The following is a 17,495-nucleotide window of genomic DNA, read 5'->3' on the forward strand; positions in this document are numbered from 1 at the left end:
TGAATATTGGCCCCCACTCTCTTCTGGCTTGAAGAGTTTCTGCCGAGAGATCTGCTGTTAGTCTGATGGGCTTCCCTTTGTGGGTAACCCGACCTTTCTCTCTGGCTGCCCTTAAGATTTTTTCCTTCATTTCAACTTTGGTGAATCTGGCAATTATGTGTCTTGGAGTTGCTCTTCTCGAGGAGTATCTTTGTGGCGTTCTCTGTATTTCCTGGATTTGAATGTTGGCCTGCCCTACTAGCTTGGGGAAGTTCTCCTGGATGATATCCTGAATAGTGTTTTCCAACTTGGTTCCATTTTCCCCCTCACTTTCAGGCACCCCAATCAGACGTAGATTTGGTCTTTTTACATAATCCCATACTTCTTGCAGGCTTTGTTCATTTCTTTTTCTTCTTTTTTCTTTTGGTTTCTCTTCTCGCTTCATTTCATTCATTTGATCCTCCATCGCTGACATTCTTTCTTCCAGTTGATCGAGTCAGTTACTGAAGCTTGTGCATTTGTCACGTATTTCTCGTGCCATGGTTTTCGTCTCTTTCATTTCGTTTGTGAGCTTCTCTGCATTAATTACTCTAGCCATCAATTCTTCCACTTTTTTTTTCAAGATTTTTAGTTTCTTTGCGCTGGGTACGTAATTCCTCCTTTAGCTCTGAGAAATTTGATGGACTGAAGCCTTCTTCTCTCATGTCGTCAAAGTCATTCTCCGTCCAGCTTTGATCCATTGCTGGCGATGAGCTGCACTCCTTTGCCGGGGGAGATGCGCTCTTATTTTTTGAATTTCCAGCTTTTCTGCCCTGCTTTTTCCCCATCTTTGTGGTTTTATCTGCCTCTGGTCTTTGGTGATGGTGATGTACTGATGGGGTTTTGGTGTAGGTGTCCTTCCTGTTTGATAGCTTTCCTTCTAACAGTCAGGATCCTCAGCTGTAGGTTGTAGCTGTAGGAGATTGCTTGAGGTCCACTCCAGACCCTGTTTGCCTGGGTATCAGCAGCAGAGGCTGCAGAAGATAGAATATTTCTGAACAGTGAGTGTACCTGTCTGATTCTTGCTTTGGAAGCTTCCTCTCAGGGGTGTACTCCACCCTGTGAGGTGTGGGGTGTCAGACTGCCCCTAGTGGGGGATGTCTCCCAGTTAGGCTACTCAGGGGTCAGGGACCCACTTGAGCAGGGAGTCTGTCCCTTCTCAGATCTCAACCTCCGTGTTGGGAGATCCACTGCTCTCTTCAAAGCTGTCAGACAGAGTCGTTTGCGTCTGCAGAGCTGCTGCGTTTGTTATTGTTTACTGTGCCCTGTCCCCAGAGGTGGAGTCTACAGAGACAGGCAGGTTTCCTTGAGCTGCTGTGAGCTCCACCCAGTTCGAGCTTCCCAGCAGCTTTGTTTACCTACTTAAGCCTCAGCAATGGCGGGCACCCCTCCCCCAGCCTCGCTGCTGCCTTGCCGGTAGATCACAGACTGCTATGCTAGCAATGAGGGAGGCTCCGTGGGTGTGGGACCCTCCCGGCCAGGTGTGGGATATGATCTCCTGGTGTGCCTGTTTGCTTAAAGCGCAGTTTTGGGGTGGGAGTTACCCGATTTTCCAGGTGTTGTGTGTCTCAGTTCCCCTGGCTAGGAAAAGGGATTCCCTTCCCCCTTGCGCTTTCCAGGTGAGGCAATGCCTCGCCCTGCTTCAGCTCTCGCTGGTCGGGCTGCAGCAGCTGACCAGCACCGATCGTCTGGCACTCCCCAGTGAGATGAACCCAGTACCTCAGTTGAAAATGCAGAAATCACCGGTCTTCTGTGTCGCTCGCGCTGGGAGTTGGAGACTGGAGCTGTTCCTATTCGGCCATCTTGCTCCGCCCCCCGGCAGAGCCAGTTTTAAATCCACTACTGGTAATCTTAGACTTTCACACTAGCGTGTGTGTGTGTGTGTGTGTGTGTGTGAATGCTCTCTGCTATATTTTCTTTTTTTCCTGTCTCTGTTGCATTCGGTATACTTTTTCTGGCCTATCTCCCAACTTGCTAATTTTCTCTTAAGGCATGTTAAAGCTATCTACTGAATTATTAATTTTGGTATTGTATTACTCAGTTTCCAAAGTCTACTTTAAAAAAATCTGATCTACATGTTTTATAGTTTCATGTTCCCTGCAATTATTTTCAAACTCATCTTTCATTTCTTTAAAAAAAAGTACAGCTGTTTCAGAGGTTATTCTAATAATTCTAATATCTTGAGTCTTTGTGTATCAGTTTTCTGTTTCTGCTGGTTTTGTTGGTTGGTTAACTTTGACTATGAGTTGGCCTTTACACCAGAAAAATTTGATTTGCAGCTTAGGCTACTGTAATCTTATTCCAGAGATTTATGGATGTCTCTTCTAGATACCTCTATATCCTATCAATCTGGAAAGATTTTAGTACCAATTCAAGGTTCAGGATTCCCTGGCCTACTTAGCTGACACAAATTTGGGCGAAAAGAATATGAGGAATAATTTTTTATATTCCATCCTTAGCCTGAAAATAGAGCTAGTTTATTGTAGAGAGGGTCTTCTAATAGATTATTTTATTTGGGTTTCTGGGTTTTAATTTTTGTTCCCTAACCCATCAAAATAAATAAAAATGGTAGTTTAAAGTGTGACAGGACAGAAAAATGTTCCCAGGACAACAGTAGCTTCCTTGGGTCAAGAGAAGTTTCTGTGCTTGCTTATTTCACTAGACTCTTATTTTCCCTTTAATTTTGGTTTTGTGTTTCCTTATTATCCTTATTATCTGATTATCAGTTCCTCGTTGTTTTTAAGATTTTTAAAAACTTGTATCTAATATTTTCACTAGTTTTAAGCAGGAGGGTTGGTCCAAAAAAAAATCTGCTATCATTAAAAACTCCCTCTCTCTCCCTCTTTAAAAAACATCACCTTCTCTTTTTAGAACTAATTTTTCAGTGCATGTTCCTGATCTCATCTCTAGAGTCCAATTTGTAACATTATTTGGCTACAGATAGATTTAGTAGATATATTCACAGTTATCATAATGTAAAAAAAAATCCTTCTCTTCTATCTTCAAGTTCTGTTTTCCTTTGTGAACTAAATCCTCTTCTTTTTTTTACTGCTGGAGTTCAAATATAACATTTTAGGTTGTAAAATTGTAAAGTTAGCTGTAAAATAAATCAATTAATTAAAAAACAAAGAAGATAATTCTTAATATTAAGAACAAAGCCTATAAAAACCTCTGCCCCACATACTTTTACTTCCAGTATCTTGCTTTTGAAGCTGTTTAACACAACAATGATATCTTCTAGGTCTGCTTGAGAGTCAGTTCCTTCATGCCTAAAAGTAGAAAAATGTGTCCATAATTAATTTAAGAACAGACATACAATTATGATGGCAGAAATAACAGAATAAACTCATTTTGCAGTAAACATAAATCCAAAATCACTAGTGCATATATCATGTTCTTCTGTTTCTATAGTCAATTAAGATATACTATAATATGCTGTAGTTTTCAAAATTATCCAATAAATTTTAAGTTAGTACACATTAAAATTGTACAAAAGTAAGTCATTAAATTCAACACTACCCAATCACTCTGAACGTTCAAATTACGGCTTATCTTTGCTGTTATATACCAAGACTATCACAAAACTAAAATCTTTCATATCCCTGATATATTGCAATGATAATTACAATTTTTTACACTTCAAAGTTGTTAATATATCATCGGAGTTCTACACTATCTAACTTTTTAATATCCACCAGTCATTTTCAAATGCCAAAATTTGAAATACATTGTTAAACTAATGAGACTGAAAATGTGTCTATGATGTCCATCTGCATCACTTGAATGTTTCCATTTTGTATTACACATAATGCAGTTTTTTCTCCCTTTTTCAAAATTGCTTAAACAAATACGGCAATTGTGCTCCAAAATTATTTTTTCAAACCATTCTCACTATGGACTAAAAAATTCTATCATATTTACAATAAAGTTGAAATTTGTTGAAGGGGAAGTAATCAGACGTCAAATCAGTAGCTACTTTTGAGTTGTTATATATAATATATACTTTTAATATTTTTCCAAAATGAACACCTGGGGAGGCTAGCACTATCATGACTGACATGTCTTTGACTTTCTCTTACTCCCAATTCCTGAGTTCAGGTGGTTAAACCAAAGTAGCAGGCAGAACTCTGTCCAACAATCACTACTAGAAAACAGAAAGAAGCTAGGTGTGATGGCTTACGCCTGTAATCCCAGCACTTTGGGAGGCTGGGGTGGGAGAATCGCTTGAGTCCAGGAGTTTGAGACCAGCCTGGGCAACACAGTGAGACCTCGTTTCTGCAAAATTTTTTTAAAAATTAGCTGTGTGGTGGCCACTGGGTGTGGTGGCCAGTGCCTGTGGTGGCCAGCTAGTTAGGAGGCTGAAGTAGGACGATTGCTTGAGATTGGCAGATTGAGGCTCCAGTGAACTGTGAGCCGTGATTGTGCTATTACACTTCTGTCTGCGCAAGAGAGACCCTGCCGCAAAAAAAAAAAAAAAAGGATCTCACTTGTATTGTAGAAATATTGTCAAATTTCTTAAAAACTTTCAGCTGCTTATAGTCACAAACACTGCTCAAGGGCAGTGGCAACTTTAGACATTTAATCCCCTGTCCACTGAGACCCAGAGTATAAAGCCAGCTAGTATAGCACTACAGCTAGACCTAGACAAATTCTAAAGCAGATCTTTTTCCATTTCCATCAGGTAGCAGAGGTAGTAATGGTGATGAGCTCTCATTTTATTTCAGGCACTGTTTTAAGCACTTCATAGATGCTCACTCGCTTAATCCACACAACCATCCTTTGAGGAAAGTACAATTATTATCCTAGATCCAAATTAGTCTAGATAGTCTTGCCCTTCACCACTGTACTATCAGACCTTTACCTACAATGCCAAGCACCTGAAACCTCTGGATACATGAGGAAAATGAGCAGCGTAAATGAAGGCAACAAGCTAAGCAGTCAGAGGAAATGGACTTCATTGATAAGGCATTAATGCAGAAAAAAGGGAAGCATTCAAATAATTCATATTCTCAATGAGATTCAAGAGAATACTGAATCTCAGTAAAACCCATTTACTTCAAAATGAAAGAATTCACGATGTGTCAGAAAGCATGATTAATAAAAAAGAGCACTCATACATATGCCTCCTGAAATTCTAAAAAATCATTTATATTTTCAGAGAAGAAATGTAGATCAGATTGGCCTCATATTTTTCATCCAAAACACTAACTGGTAAGAAACAATGATGAAGCCTTGTTTCAAGTATTCTGAATAAAATTATAATGCTGTTATTCAATACTTAGGAAAGTTATAATTCATATGGAACTGCAAAAGAAATTTTTAAACCTTTGAGGACCACCTCAAAGTTTTAAACATTTGAGGGTACACCACTAATGTCTCTGAAAAAACTTATTTGTGGAAAGGTGTTGTATATTATGATATGGCAGGCAACATCTCAGCTTTTACACTGCAGGAGTTAGAAAGCTGCACCCATTTTTGTTTGTTGTTGTTACTCTTTTGCAGCTAAGGTTTTGGTTGATAATTAGATTCTGCTAAACAGATAGATACATTTGCATATTATTTGGAACTTAGAAGTGAGTGGGGCAATGTGCTGACGCTTGCCTAGCTTCTTTTGTCAAGCATAGTCATGGAGACATTGAGGTTTTCTACATCAGTGTTCCAGTGTGTAATTGCTTAGTTTTCTGGGTACCAAAGGCCAGTTGATGTGTTGCTGGCAGCAGCTTCTAACTTTCTCTCACTTCTGATGATGGGAAAGTAGCAGCTCTTTCTGGTTGGTCAGTTCCTTGGCTTTGTTCTCAAGCATTCCTAGGATCCAGCCCTCCTGGAGAGCTTGCTCCACCAATCCTTTCTAACACAATGTAAAAGCATCTAATTGCTTGCGTTAAATACTTCTGTGATAATATGTGAAGTCAGCCATCTGCTACGATTTGAATGTCCCTCCCCTCCAAAACTCATGTTGAAACTGTATTGCCACTGCAACAGTATTAAGAGGTGGGATCCTTAACAGGCAATTATAGGTGATGAGGCTCCACCTTCATTGGGTGGAAGTGGTGCTATCACAAAAGGCCAAGTTTGGCCCTCTCTTGCTCTCTCTTGTACTTCTGCCTTCTGCCATAGGGCAATGCAGCAAGAAGGCTTCTGCCAGATGCTGTCCCTCAATCTTTCCAACCTTCCAGAACTATGAACCAATAAATTTCTGTTCATTATAAATTGCCCAGTCACAGGTATTCTGTTACAGCAGCAAAAAATGGCCTAAGACACCATCTAAACATAAAATGAATGTGAAAATTAATAGACATATACAAACTGTGATCAAGAGTGAATTCATTAAAATTTACATTTAACTAATGGTAATATGATAGCAAAGAACTAAATAGAATATTAGGGGTAAGGGTAAAAGGATGCTAGAATGCTTCCACTGAAATACCAATGAGACAGCTACCAGACACCAAAGTGAGTATGCATAGTCATCCATTCTCAATATCCTCACAATAGGCAGATTGTTCCTCAGAGAGATTAAGCATATAAAAATGTTCAGAAAAAGGATTGTGTGAGATGAAGGCAGAAGAGTTTCCTTACAGAGAGCTGTTGCCAGATTGTGAGTCTCCACCACTATACCCTGTGAGGATGGAAGGGGAAGAGTATTACCTTCTCATTCTAAACTCAGTAAGGTAGACACTTTAAGGAGAAAACACTTTGCAATACATATTCTGAAGCTGGGATGCAGAGAGGACTCGTGTGTGGGAAAGTTAAAAGTGTACCATGGAACAGGATTGGATATCTGAGGACTGATTAATTGCTTTAATTGAGAAGTCAGGGGAGTGCTTATTGCCTCTGCAACTGGTCTGAACTAGAGTTTGTTGGGCAACTGATGTGTAAGTATTTCTACAGATCAGAGGCAGCCAAGAAGGAGAGCGATTTGGTTTGTTGTTACGACTGGGTAGTCATGTGTCCTGCCAATATGGCAACCAGGAGGTACGAGGACACCACACCAACAGAACCAGGAAACTAGAGAGTGAAGTACAGCAATAGAGAACTTTTAAGAGTCCACAGAGAGTGAGTTTTAACTACTACAGAACCAGCAAAGTTACGGTGAACCAACTCAAGTACCTGCGGAGAAAGAACGGAAAGCCTCGTTTAACATCTCTCTCTTTCCTCCTGTATAAAACATAGGAGAAACAGTTCAGTCTCAAAGGTACCAAACTAAAATTAATTACAAGTATTACTTTGGCAGAAAAGATTTTTCTAAAGATTTCAAGTGAGAAGTCTAGCACAGTAATTTGGCATTGAAGGTGCATAAAGTATTGTCTACAATTAGAAAAATCTGAGCAGCATTTGTCTAATTTTGGTAGAACTACAAAGAAATAAAGGAGAATAATTTTGAGACTTTTTGTATTCAAGGTAAGTAACAGCCAATACAGAGTATACACAAATAATCTGCAGTTAAAGACTATAAAAAGATTGACAGACACAGAAAGAACACACTGTGGGCATTACGCCTCAGAAGTGGAAAGCCAAATTTAAAAATATCAAATAATTTAGTCATAGCTTTAAAATCTGAACTTAGAAACTCATATTAATATTATTTTAGCTTACATTTTTAGCAGGTTTCAGGAATATTCTTCCTAATTATAAAGTTAATATCAATTAGAATTAAAACATAAACCTTAGGATAAACAACATCAGTTTTCGTCATATTTTATACTGACCTCGTTAGACTTTTTATTACACAGTAACATGTTTTTTTTTTTTCTATTTTGGATAGCTAGTAAAATTAATCATATGTAGAATTAAATTATGACTAAGTATATGGTTTTATTGTTTATAAATAATACAAACAAATTTGTTAGTTATTTCTACTGCCAAAAGTTGTCTGTGAATGAGAAAAAACAATTTTCACTAATATGTTAGTGGTACTTCAAATATAACATCAAGAACTATCTTCTCTCTAAAACATCTTTATGAACTGTGTATGATAGACAATAATAGTAAAGAAGATAAAATAGAAACTAAATCATGTATAGTTTTAGTTTTACATAATACATGTGCTATTATATAACTGTATTTGTAAAGAAGGAATAAGTGGAGAGGAAATGGACATTTACTCAATATTCTATGATGATTTTCTCATTTAGTCCTTAGCAAAACCCCACAAGGGAGGTAGGATTATTCCCTTTTGTAACGAGGAAATAAAGACTACAAATAGCAAAGAAACTTATACAAGATCATACAGATAGTTGGTGGTACAGAAGGGATTTGACTTACAATTCAAATAAAGGGTTTCTCCCTTTGCAAAACATAATGGTGAAACAGTAGTGGCAGATATAGAAATACTGAGTTGCTGGCAATGTAGTTTGCACAAAATTTAAAAAGCTGAAACAAAGCATGAATGCTTCTTAAAATTATATCTTGAAACCATGGCTTTCATAAGGGTCAATATAAATGTTATAGTCTATTTTGCTCATTTTCTGTACTACCATAGCACTCTTTCATAGCACTTAGAACATATAATAGTCACTCATTTTCTTGATTATCTTTTCTACTGGAATGAGTTTTGGGAGGGTAGGAACTGTGTATCTGTAATGGGAATGACACAGCAAGGTAGCATGGGTTGCTGCCTAGGCATTAGAATATCATACCCAAATGGGTCTAGCTGGTAGCCAAAGATAAGAACTTAGAGGCACCCTTCCTGCCTCGCAAACTGGGCTTCTGTTGTCCTGCCTTCCCTCAAACAGACCAAAAGTGACCCATGCTCTATTCCCTTATATATACTGTTAGTTGTGTGCATGTTCTCTCTTTCTCTCTGCCTGACTCCTCTTCATTCTTGCCTCATGTGACCTAGAAATGGAGCCCTTCCTGCCCAAGATTTGTAAGTAACAAATCTTTGAACTTATTTCTTATTGTGGTGGTGTATTAAGTTTGCACCACCCATCGGAAGAGCCAGGGACTATTCCGGACCGGGTTTTCTTGGAGATGCTGGGAAAAACACAAGGTTGGGTTCTGAGTGTCACCATGATGGTCAGGCAAGCATAAACTGGACATGGGTCAGACAAGAGCCACACAGGCATCTGTCAGTACAAACAAGTTTCCTGTGTGAGGGAGCCTGGGTCTGGGGTCAGACAACTATGAATTAGACCATCCACCAGGTAAACGAAGTGTCCCATGAAAGGCACACAGTAAACATTCACATCCAGCTGCCTTTCATTCCTCATTAGGGCAAGGTCACCAGCCACTCCAGTACTGGAACTCAATTTGGCTGGGGGTTCTCCAAACAGCATTGTTCAACTGCTGTCTCCAATACTCCTCCTTATTTTTGCCTGCTTATTCCACCTCACCAAGTGATTTCTGTCACTATAGTTTGTATTATCTAGTGTTTTATAACTTATAAAAGGAGACATGCAGTAGTATAGTAACCCCCATTTATTCACAGGGGATAGATTCAAAGACACCTAGGGGATGTATGAAACCATGGATAGTAGCAAACCCTAAATGTATGTTTTTCCTATACACATATGTCTATAACATTTAATTTATAAATTAGGCAAAATACTCTTGCCCTTTCTGGTCATTAAGTAAAACAAGGGTTACCTGAATACAAGCACTGTGATCCCATGACAGTTGATCTCATAACCGAGAATGCTACTAAGTGACTCATGGGCAGACACCTGACAGAGGAATGATTTTCCAGGTGGAACAGAGCAGGATGGTGTGAGAGGTCATCACACTACTCAGTAGTGCATAATTTAAAACGTAGGATTTGTTTATTCTGGAATTTCCCACTTAATATTTTCGGACTATGGTTAACCATGGGCGAGAGAAACCACAGAAAGCAAATTCTTCTTCTCCCCTCCTCTCCCCTTTCTCTCCATCCCCTTCCTTCTCCTCCTCTTTCTTCTTGAGACAGGGTCTCACTCTGTTGCCCAGTCTGGAGTGCAGTGGCATGATCATGGCTCACTGCAGTTGTCACCTCGTGGGCTCAACTGATCCTCCCATCTCAGCCTTCCAAGTAACTAGGACTACAAGCGTGTGCTACTGTGCCTGACTACTTTTTTTATTTTATGTAGAGGTAGGTTTTGCTATGTTGCCCAGATTGGTCTCAAACTCCTGGGCTCAAGCAGTCCTCCCACCTTGGCATCCCAAAGTGCTAGGATTACAAGTGTGAACCACCATGCCTAGCCTAAGTGTAAATTTAAAGTTTCTAGGAACTGTCAAATTGTTCAAAAGTGGTTGTACCATTCTACATACCCAATGGAAGTGAAAAACAACTCCTGTTACTCCATAGCCTCACCAACACTTGATATCATCATTCTTTTTATAAAGTTAGTCACTTTAATGGCATATCTTGTGGTTTTAATGTAGATTTTCTTAATAACTAACAATGTTAAATATATTCTGTATTTATCCACATATCTTCTTTGGTAGAGTGTCTGTTCAAGCCTTTTGCACATTTTTTGTCTGGTTATTTGTTCTCATAGTGAGTTCTGATAGTCTTTATATATTCTGTATATAAGTTCTTTGTCAGACACATGCTTTGCAAAGATTTTCTCCCAGTCTGTGGATTGTCTTTTCATTCTCTTTTTCAGTCATTTACATAAACCCTTTTAGTATGAATATTAACACATTTTGCAATAAAAATTATGCTTAATAAAGGGCTTTCTCAGATCCTGCTGGGATATATGTCATAATATATGACATGTGTACTGTATTAACTTTCCAAACTAAAAACTTCTAAATTCTAAAACACATATGGCCCTAAGAGTTTTAGATGAGAGATGTGCATGTCTACCCACCACCTGGAAGGTTCCATCTGTGGTATGACTAGTAACTTCTTATTAATTCTTCAAAACTCTCTTGAGGTACTCTAGATCATCTCTGTCATCTCTAATGTCAATACTGACTTCCTCCTACCCACCACTACCATAGAACTAAGCATCCCTGGCTCCATGTGCATAAGCCATTAAGCACATTTATTAACTGACACTATGAGCTAGGCACAGTATAAAAGGGAAAGAGTGGTGAAAAAAAGATACAGTAACCCCTACTCCTATATTATCTTTGTTGAGCACAATGTGTGGTATAATAAAAGATGCTCAATAAGTATTTATTGAAAGCAATGAAATCTAGAGATATTTATTAAGGGTATAAAAAAGACTATCAAGAGTTGGCAAATTATGGCCAGTAAACCAAATCAGGTTTATGGTCTATTTTTTTAATAGCCCTAAGCTAAAAATGATTTTTACACTTTAAAATGATTGTTAAAAAAACAATTTTGACAAAGACCATACGTGCTCTCAAATGAACATTACTTACTTACTTTGGCTCCTTACCAAAAAAGTGTGATGATCCCTGCTTTCTACTGATGAACAGGAAAATTTTTGTGCAAAAAACCAATTCCAAATTGAATATGACCCAGGGATAATGGTGTTGTTATATAAGATATAACGTATACTATATTGTCATTAAATGATCAATATATCAATTATGCTGGCAGAGGGAAAAGTCTAAGAGCCTGAATTTGTGGGTGCTGGCCTGGCATTGGGGCTGGGCAACAGCTTAGGGCTTCTGGGGTAGGCCTCGTGGTTGGGCAGGCTTGGAAACTGAACCTACCAGGCAGATTTGGAGCTTGGGGCTACAGGATCCGGCAGCTGAATCTTCTGGTGCCAGCATTAAGTTGGGGCTATGGGGCCTACCTGGCTTTGGGTTTTATTGGGGTGAGCATGGTTTTGGGGTCCAAGACAAAGTCTGGTGCTCACTTCCCTCTCCTTCCCCCTAGTGGGTATCTCTCCAGTTGTGCTGAATCAGGTTGAGAAAGGAGTGATGTATGTAATGTAAAATTATCCTTTCTACACTCTTCAATGTGTCTTTCTTATTTCTGTGCTACACTGCACTGTTGTAATAGCTCACCTCATTCCTTAGTTTTTATTAAGGTAGTTTCATGTGTGGAGTGCATAGTTGTTCAAATTGATGTTTCTGCATGGGTATGAGCACCAGAATGTCTTATTTTGCTCTCTTGCTGATATTCAGACCTAACCCTTTTTTTTTTTTTTTTTTTGTTGAGACAGAGTCTTGCTCTCTGTCCCAGGCTGGAGTGCAGTGGTGCAGTCCCCGCTCACTGTAACCTCCGCCTCCCAGGTTCAAGCAATTCTTGGACCTCAGTCTCCCAAATAGCTGAAGTTACAGGTGTATGCCACCATGCCTCGCAAATTTTTGTATTTTTAGTAGAGACGGGGTTTTGCCATGTTGGTCAGGCAGGTCAACTCCTGGCCTCCAGTGATCTGCCTGCCTCAGCCTACCAAAGTGTTCGGATTATAGACTTGAGCCACTGCGCCAGGCCAATCTTAACATTTTAAGTGTTGTTTTGATGATCTTGGTTGTATTACACTAAAAACATATTTATGTGTAAAAATTTAAAAGCAGTCCGCATAACTCACCCAATTATTTGATAAATATCTTCAGATTTTCCTTGGTGTAATCTCAGTATCCAAGCACCTGGGTTTGCTTTTAATTGAAAATACCCCTTTTCAGATGAGAAAAAAATAATCATTGAGTAATACGACTAAAAACCATCTAATTGTTCATGAATACACGAATGATCCAAGAAAGTATTTACTAACTGTAGAATGAATAAATTCTATAAATCAATTCCAAGTAAAGAGATTTTACAATAACCTGTTAAAAGAATATTACAAAAGTATGATTTTCCCCATTTTTGTTTATCTTATTCAAAGATTTAATTTTGTTTTCTGCAAACAGTTCAGCAACAGCAGAATAAATATTATTTCATTTTACTCTTAGGAAAACAGAATTTCACCAAAATATCAAATTAAATATCATCAATTAAATAATACTTACGTGATTGGCCATCACTATTGTATCAACCACAACTGGTTTATTTTTTGTGCCTAGTGTGAACTGCAGACCCCGAGGAGGCTGTTCTGTCACTTTATCAAAGCAATGTCCTTCGAGGAGTAAGTATTCTAGTTCATATTCTGCTGTAACAGTTTTCTCAGTCTGTGGAGGAAGTATGTCATTGCTTTTGGTGTTAGTAAAACTCATAAAACAAAATTTTGAAAAAAATAAATGTGATTATTTTAATACTGGCCAATGTATTTTGGTGGGTAACTTCAAGTCTGTCTTTTACACATCAGTGAATTTATGAGTTGAATTGATTTCTTCAAGACAAAAAGCATATGATAAACTTTTTCTTTTTCATGACATTAGCTTTACCGGAACCTCATGATATATGCACCAGTATAACCAAGCAGGAAAGACATGAACATTAGAGTTAGATGGGAAATTCCTTAAAGAATCTGCTTCAGTTTGCTATTGTCCTGAAGCTACCACTTCAGACTTAGCAAGAAAGCTAACTTACTATCTATCGGCTTTCCTGTAATTAAAAAAATTAATGTCTATAATCAACTAATTATAAATTGATCAATATAATTCATTTTTAAAGTTAAATTTAAAAAATTAATAAAAATTAATTTTCTACTTCCCAAGTGGAAAGAAGAAAAAACAGAATGCACCTCAACAGAATAAATACTAATATAAACATCAACACACTGATTTCTATTTCTTGTCTTCATAAAATTTTTTATAAGTAACCTGCCTTTTCATTAAACATGGTTTTCTAAGAGCATGTCTCTGTCTCTATAAACATCTTTTAAAATGGCTGGACATTCCAGTTGTTTCTGGATTTTTCTCTGTTGCAAATGTTATGATAAATATTTTCAAGATAAAGCTTTTTCTCTACTTCATATGAATAGCATAACTAAACATGAAAATAAATCAAACAGTAAGTGATTTTCACAAATTGAGAATTCTGTTAAGGTTAAAGACAGTGATGTTGCCTATATTTAATCTTATTTCACCATATTAGGTTTTCAACACTATTGTTTAGTGTGTTTAGGATAGAGTATTTGGATATATTCTGTATTGTATAGTTGTTTTCCTTGACTGCAATTATCTCAGAAATAATAATTACAATATTTGTTTATAGCATTTCTTTTTTTGTTTGTTTCAGATGGAGTCTCCCACTCTCACCCAGCCTGGAATGTGGTAGCACCAGCTCGGCTCACTGCAAGCTCTGCCTCCCGGGTTCACGCCATTCTCCTGCCTCAGCCTCCCAAGTAACTGGGACTACAGGTGCCCACCACCACACCTGGCTAATTTTTTTGTATTTTTTCAGTAGAGACACGGTTTCACTGTATTAGCCAGGATGGTCTTGATCTCCTTACCTTGTGATCCGCCCGCCTCGGCCTCTCAAAGTGCTGGGATTACAGGCGTGAGCCACTGTGCCCAGTCTACAGTATTTCTTTCTTGATTCCTGTTCTTATTTTACTGGTTTTAAGAACAAAAATTAAGTAACTTCTCTGAAGACAGTATTTGTTTCAACAACTTTAGCTGAATTCTGAATTTGTTGTTGAATTACTATTCTAGGGATGAACTTTATATAATTTATTAACCTATATCCAGAGTCTTTACAGCAATTTACTTGACTGGAAAGATTTTCATGGGATAGTCTCAGAGTAATATGAGAATGTTAAAAATTAGAAAAAGATTGTAGAGATCATGTAGTTCAACACCCTCACTTTACAGACAAGTAAGCTATACACCAAAGTGACTGTAAAGTAAAGCTCAATTATTTTATTATGAATTAGGTACTAGGGAAGAGTCTAAATACACTTACCCAGTTTGTGAATAATAGTATCTTCTTAATTTTATAATATATTAATGTGAAAATTTATCTTGTTCCTATAGATTTATATAACAGACTTCAATTCTGTTGACTTATTCAAACCACAACATAAAAACACAGCCAATTCCTTTTCCAAAGAGTTCTAGTGAATATTTTAAGTTTTCATAGAGGTGATTTAAGTTAAATTAGTTCCTATTTTTAAAACTCATTTATTTATTTATTTGTTTGTTTGAGACAGGGTCTCACTCTGTCACCCAGGCTGGAGTACAGTGACACGATCTTGGCTCACTGCAACATCCATCTCCTAGGCTTAAGCGATTCTACCACCTCAGCCTCCCAAGTAGCTGGGATTACAGGAACAGGCCACCACTTCCAGCTAATTTTTTGTAGTTTTAGTAAAGATGGGGTTTTACCACGCTGGCCAGGCTGATCTCAAATCCTGCCTTCAAGTGATCTTGGCATCCCAAAGTGCTGAGATTATAGGTGTGAGCCACCGCGCCTGGCCACAAAGTTCACTTTTAGCAAAAATAGGAAAGTTAGTGATCTTTTTTGACACTTACGTTTCAATCTTCCATTTATATTTTTATATTCTGTTCTAAATATTGTTGATACAGACATAAATTTAATACCTTTCAAATATAACCTTGAAAATGTATTAATTTTTCTTTTTTTTATTATACTTTAAGTTCTGGGGTACATATGCAGAATGTGCAGGTTTGTTACATAGGTATACACATGTCGTGGTGGTTTGCTGCACCCATCAACCTGTTATCTACATTAGGTATTTCTCCTAATGCTATTCCTTCCCCTAGCCCCTCCGCCCCGCAACAAGTCCCCGCCTGTGATGTTCCCCTCCCTGTGTCCAAGGAACATATTAATTTTTCGAATAGGATATTAATTGTATTGTTCTTCTGTGGCTGAATAGCTAAGTGTCTTCCTTTAAGAAAAGGTTAAGTTTAATAATAAACATTAACATTTGGGTTTGTTAACAATTGTCTGTAAATACGTTAACCTAGTATTTTTGTTGCCATTGAATGTGATTTTGTGTAACTGCAGACACATTTTCCCAAGTTATTAATAGCAAAGCCATAACACATATTTGATCTGTGATCTGAACTCTGACAAGCTATCTGGTAGTGGAGATGGATAAATGACAGTACAGCTTATTCTTGAATCTTATCTTAAGGTATGTGAAGGCTGAACTTAATGACTTTAGTGCAGTCTGAACTTTAAGAAACTATTCAGGACTCTGGGCAAAAATCCAAGAAAGAGTTAAAGTAAGGAATTCGTTTTAGATAATTAGGTGGCTTGAGGCATATAAGGTACAGTAGTCTTCCTTCATCTGTGGTTTCTCTTTGTACAGTTTCAGTTACCCTCAGTCAACCATGGTCCAAAAATACGTGAAAAATTCCAGAAATAAACAACTCATAAGTTTTAAACTGTGCACTGAGTATTGTAATAAAATCTCGCGTGACAGTGCTTGTGTTCAAGGAACCCTTATTTCACTTAGTGACCCCAAAGCACAAGAGGATGATGACCTACTTTTATAATTGTTTTATTTATTATTAGTTATTAAGGTTAATCTCTACTGTGCCTAATTTACGAATTAAATCTTATCATAGGTAGGTATGTATATAAAAAAAACAAAACATGGCCGGGCGCAGTGGTTCACGACTGTAATCCCAGCACTATGGGAGGCTGAGGTGGGTGCATCACGAGGTCAGGAGATCAAGACCATCCCGGCTAAAACGGTGGTCTCTACTAAAAATACAAAGAATAAGCCGCGAGTGGTGGTGGGTGCCTGCAGTCCCAGCTACTGGGCGGGGCGGGGGACGGCAGCTGAGGCAGGAAAATGGCGCGAACCCAGGAGGCGGAGCTTGCAGTGAGCTGAGATCGCACCACTGCACTCCAGTCTGGGTGACAAAGAGCAAGACTCTGTCTCAACACAAAACAAAAAAAACAAAACAATGTATATAAGGTTAGGTACTCTGTGTGTTTTCAGGTATCCACTGAGTGGGTCGGGGTATCTTAGAACAAATTCCTTGTGGATTAAGGGAGACTTCTAAAGTACAACTATTCTGATATATAGATTTCCAAGTTAGTTAAGGTTTGGTTTAAATTTCTATGTTTTGCAGAAGGGACAGAACTCTTCACTGCAAATGTGACCTTTTCCCAAATTTTTTAAGCGTTTGATGGTGAGAGATATAAATTTCATATATTATGCACTGAGAGAATAAACTGAGCCTAAGATGAACTGTGTTCATCTAATTTATAATATAGCATTATTTAGGATCTATACCATATCTCTGGCAATCAAACAGAGATTCTTTCACAATTATATTTGTAATGAATATATCAATAAATATCAATAAAACAGATATCAAAATTATTTATGTTTCAGAGGGGTTAATGCATTTTTCTGTGAATTCTTTTTAACAGAGTCACATCCTATTTCCTGTTAGCAATCTTTTATTTTTTGCATCTTCTCTTCCCTTGGTAAGCACCATTGTTGTTTCAGGTGTTTTGATATCTTTCAGACATATGCTGTGATAAAATATAATTAGAGAGTCTTTGGATGCAGTTCTAACAATAATTGCTGAGAACAGCAACATATCTGAACTCCAGGTAAAAGTAACTGTCTCACTTTTAGCTTTTTTTTTTTTTTTTTTTTTGAGACAGAATCTCGCTCTGTCACCCAGGCTGGAGTGCTGTGGCACAATCTTGGCTCACTGTAACCTCCACCTCCCGGATTCAAGTAATTCTCCTGCTCAGCCTCCTG

General features: G+C 37.9%; 1 protein-coding gene across 4 annotated transcripts in view; it reads right to left on the reverse strand.

Annotated features, from left to right (window-relative positions):
- Nucleotides 1-17,495, reverse strand: part of UGGT2 (UDP-glucose glycoprotein glucosyltransferase 2) — a 228,616-nt gene that overhangs the window by 54,354 nt on the left and 156,767 nt on the right. For all 4 annotated transcript variants that reach the window (XR_005243747.2, XM_038007821.2, XM_007960706.3 and 1 more), the window contains exons 28-30: nucleotides 12,871-13,029; nucleotides 12,450-12,535; nucleotides 3,203-3,287 (exon numbers count right to left, since the gene is read on the reverse strand). Coding sequence is in view for 3 of the 4 variants with exons in the window: in XM_038007821.2 (XP_037863749.2) it covers nucleotides 3,203-3,287; nucleotides 12,450-12,535; nucleotides 12,871-13,029 (330 nt within the window). In the remaining variant the exon portion in view is untranslated. The remainder of the gene's footprint in view (nucleotides 1-3,202; nucleotides 3,288-12,449; nucleotides 12,536-12,870; nucleotides 13,030-17,495) is intronic.

Source organism: Chlorocebus sabaeus, chromosome 3, assembly GCF_047675955.1.
Source record: "Chlorocebus sabaeus isolate Y175 chromosome 3, mChlSab1.0.hap1, whole genome shotgun sequence".
NCBI classification, from domain to species: domain Eukaryota; kingdom Metazoa; phylum Chordata; class Mammalia; order Primates; family Cercopithecidae; genus Chlorocebus; species Chlorocebus sabaeus.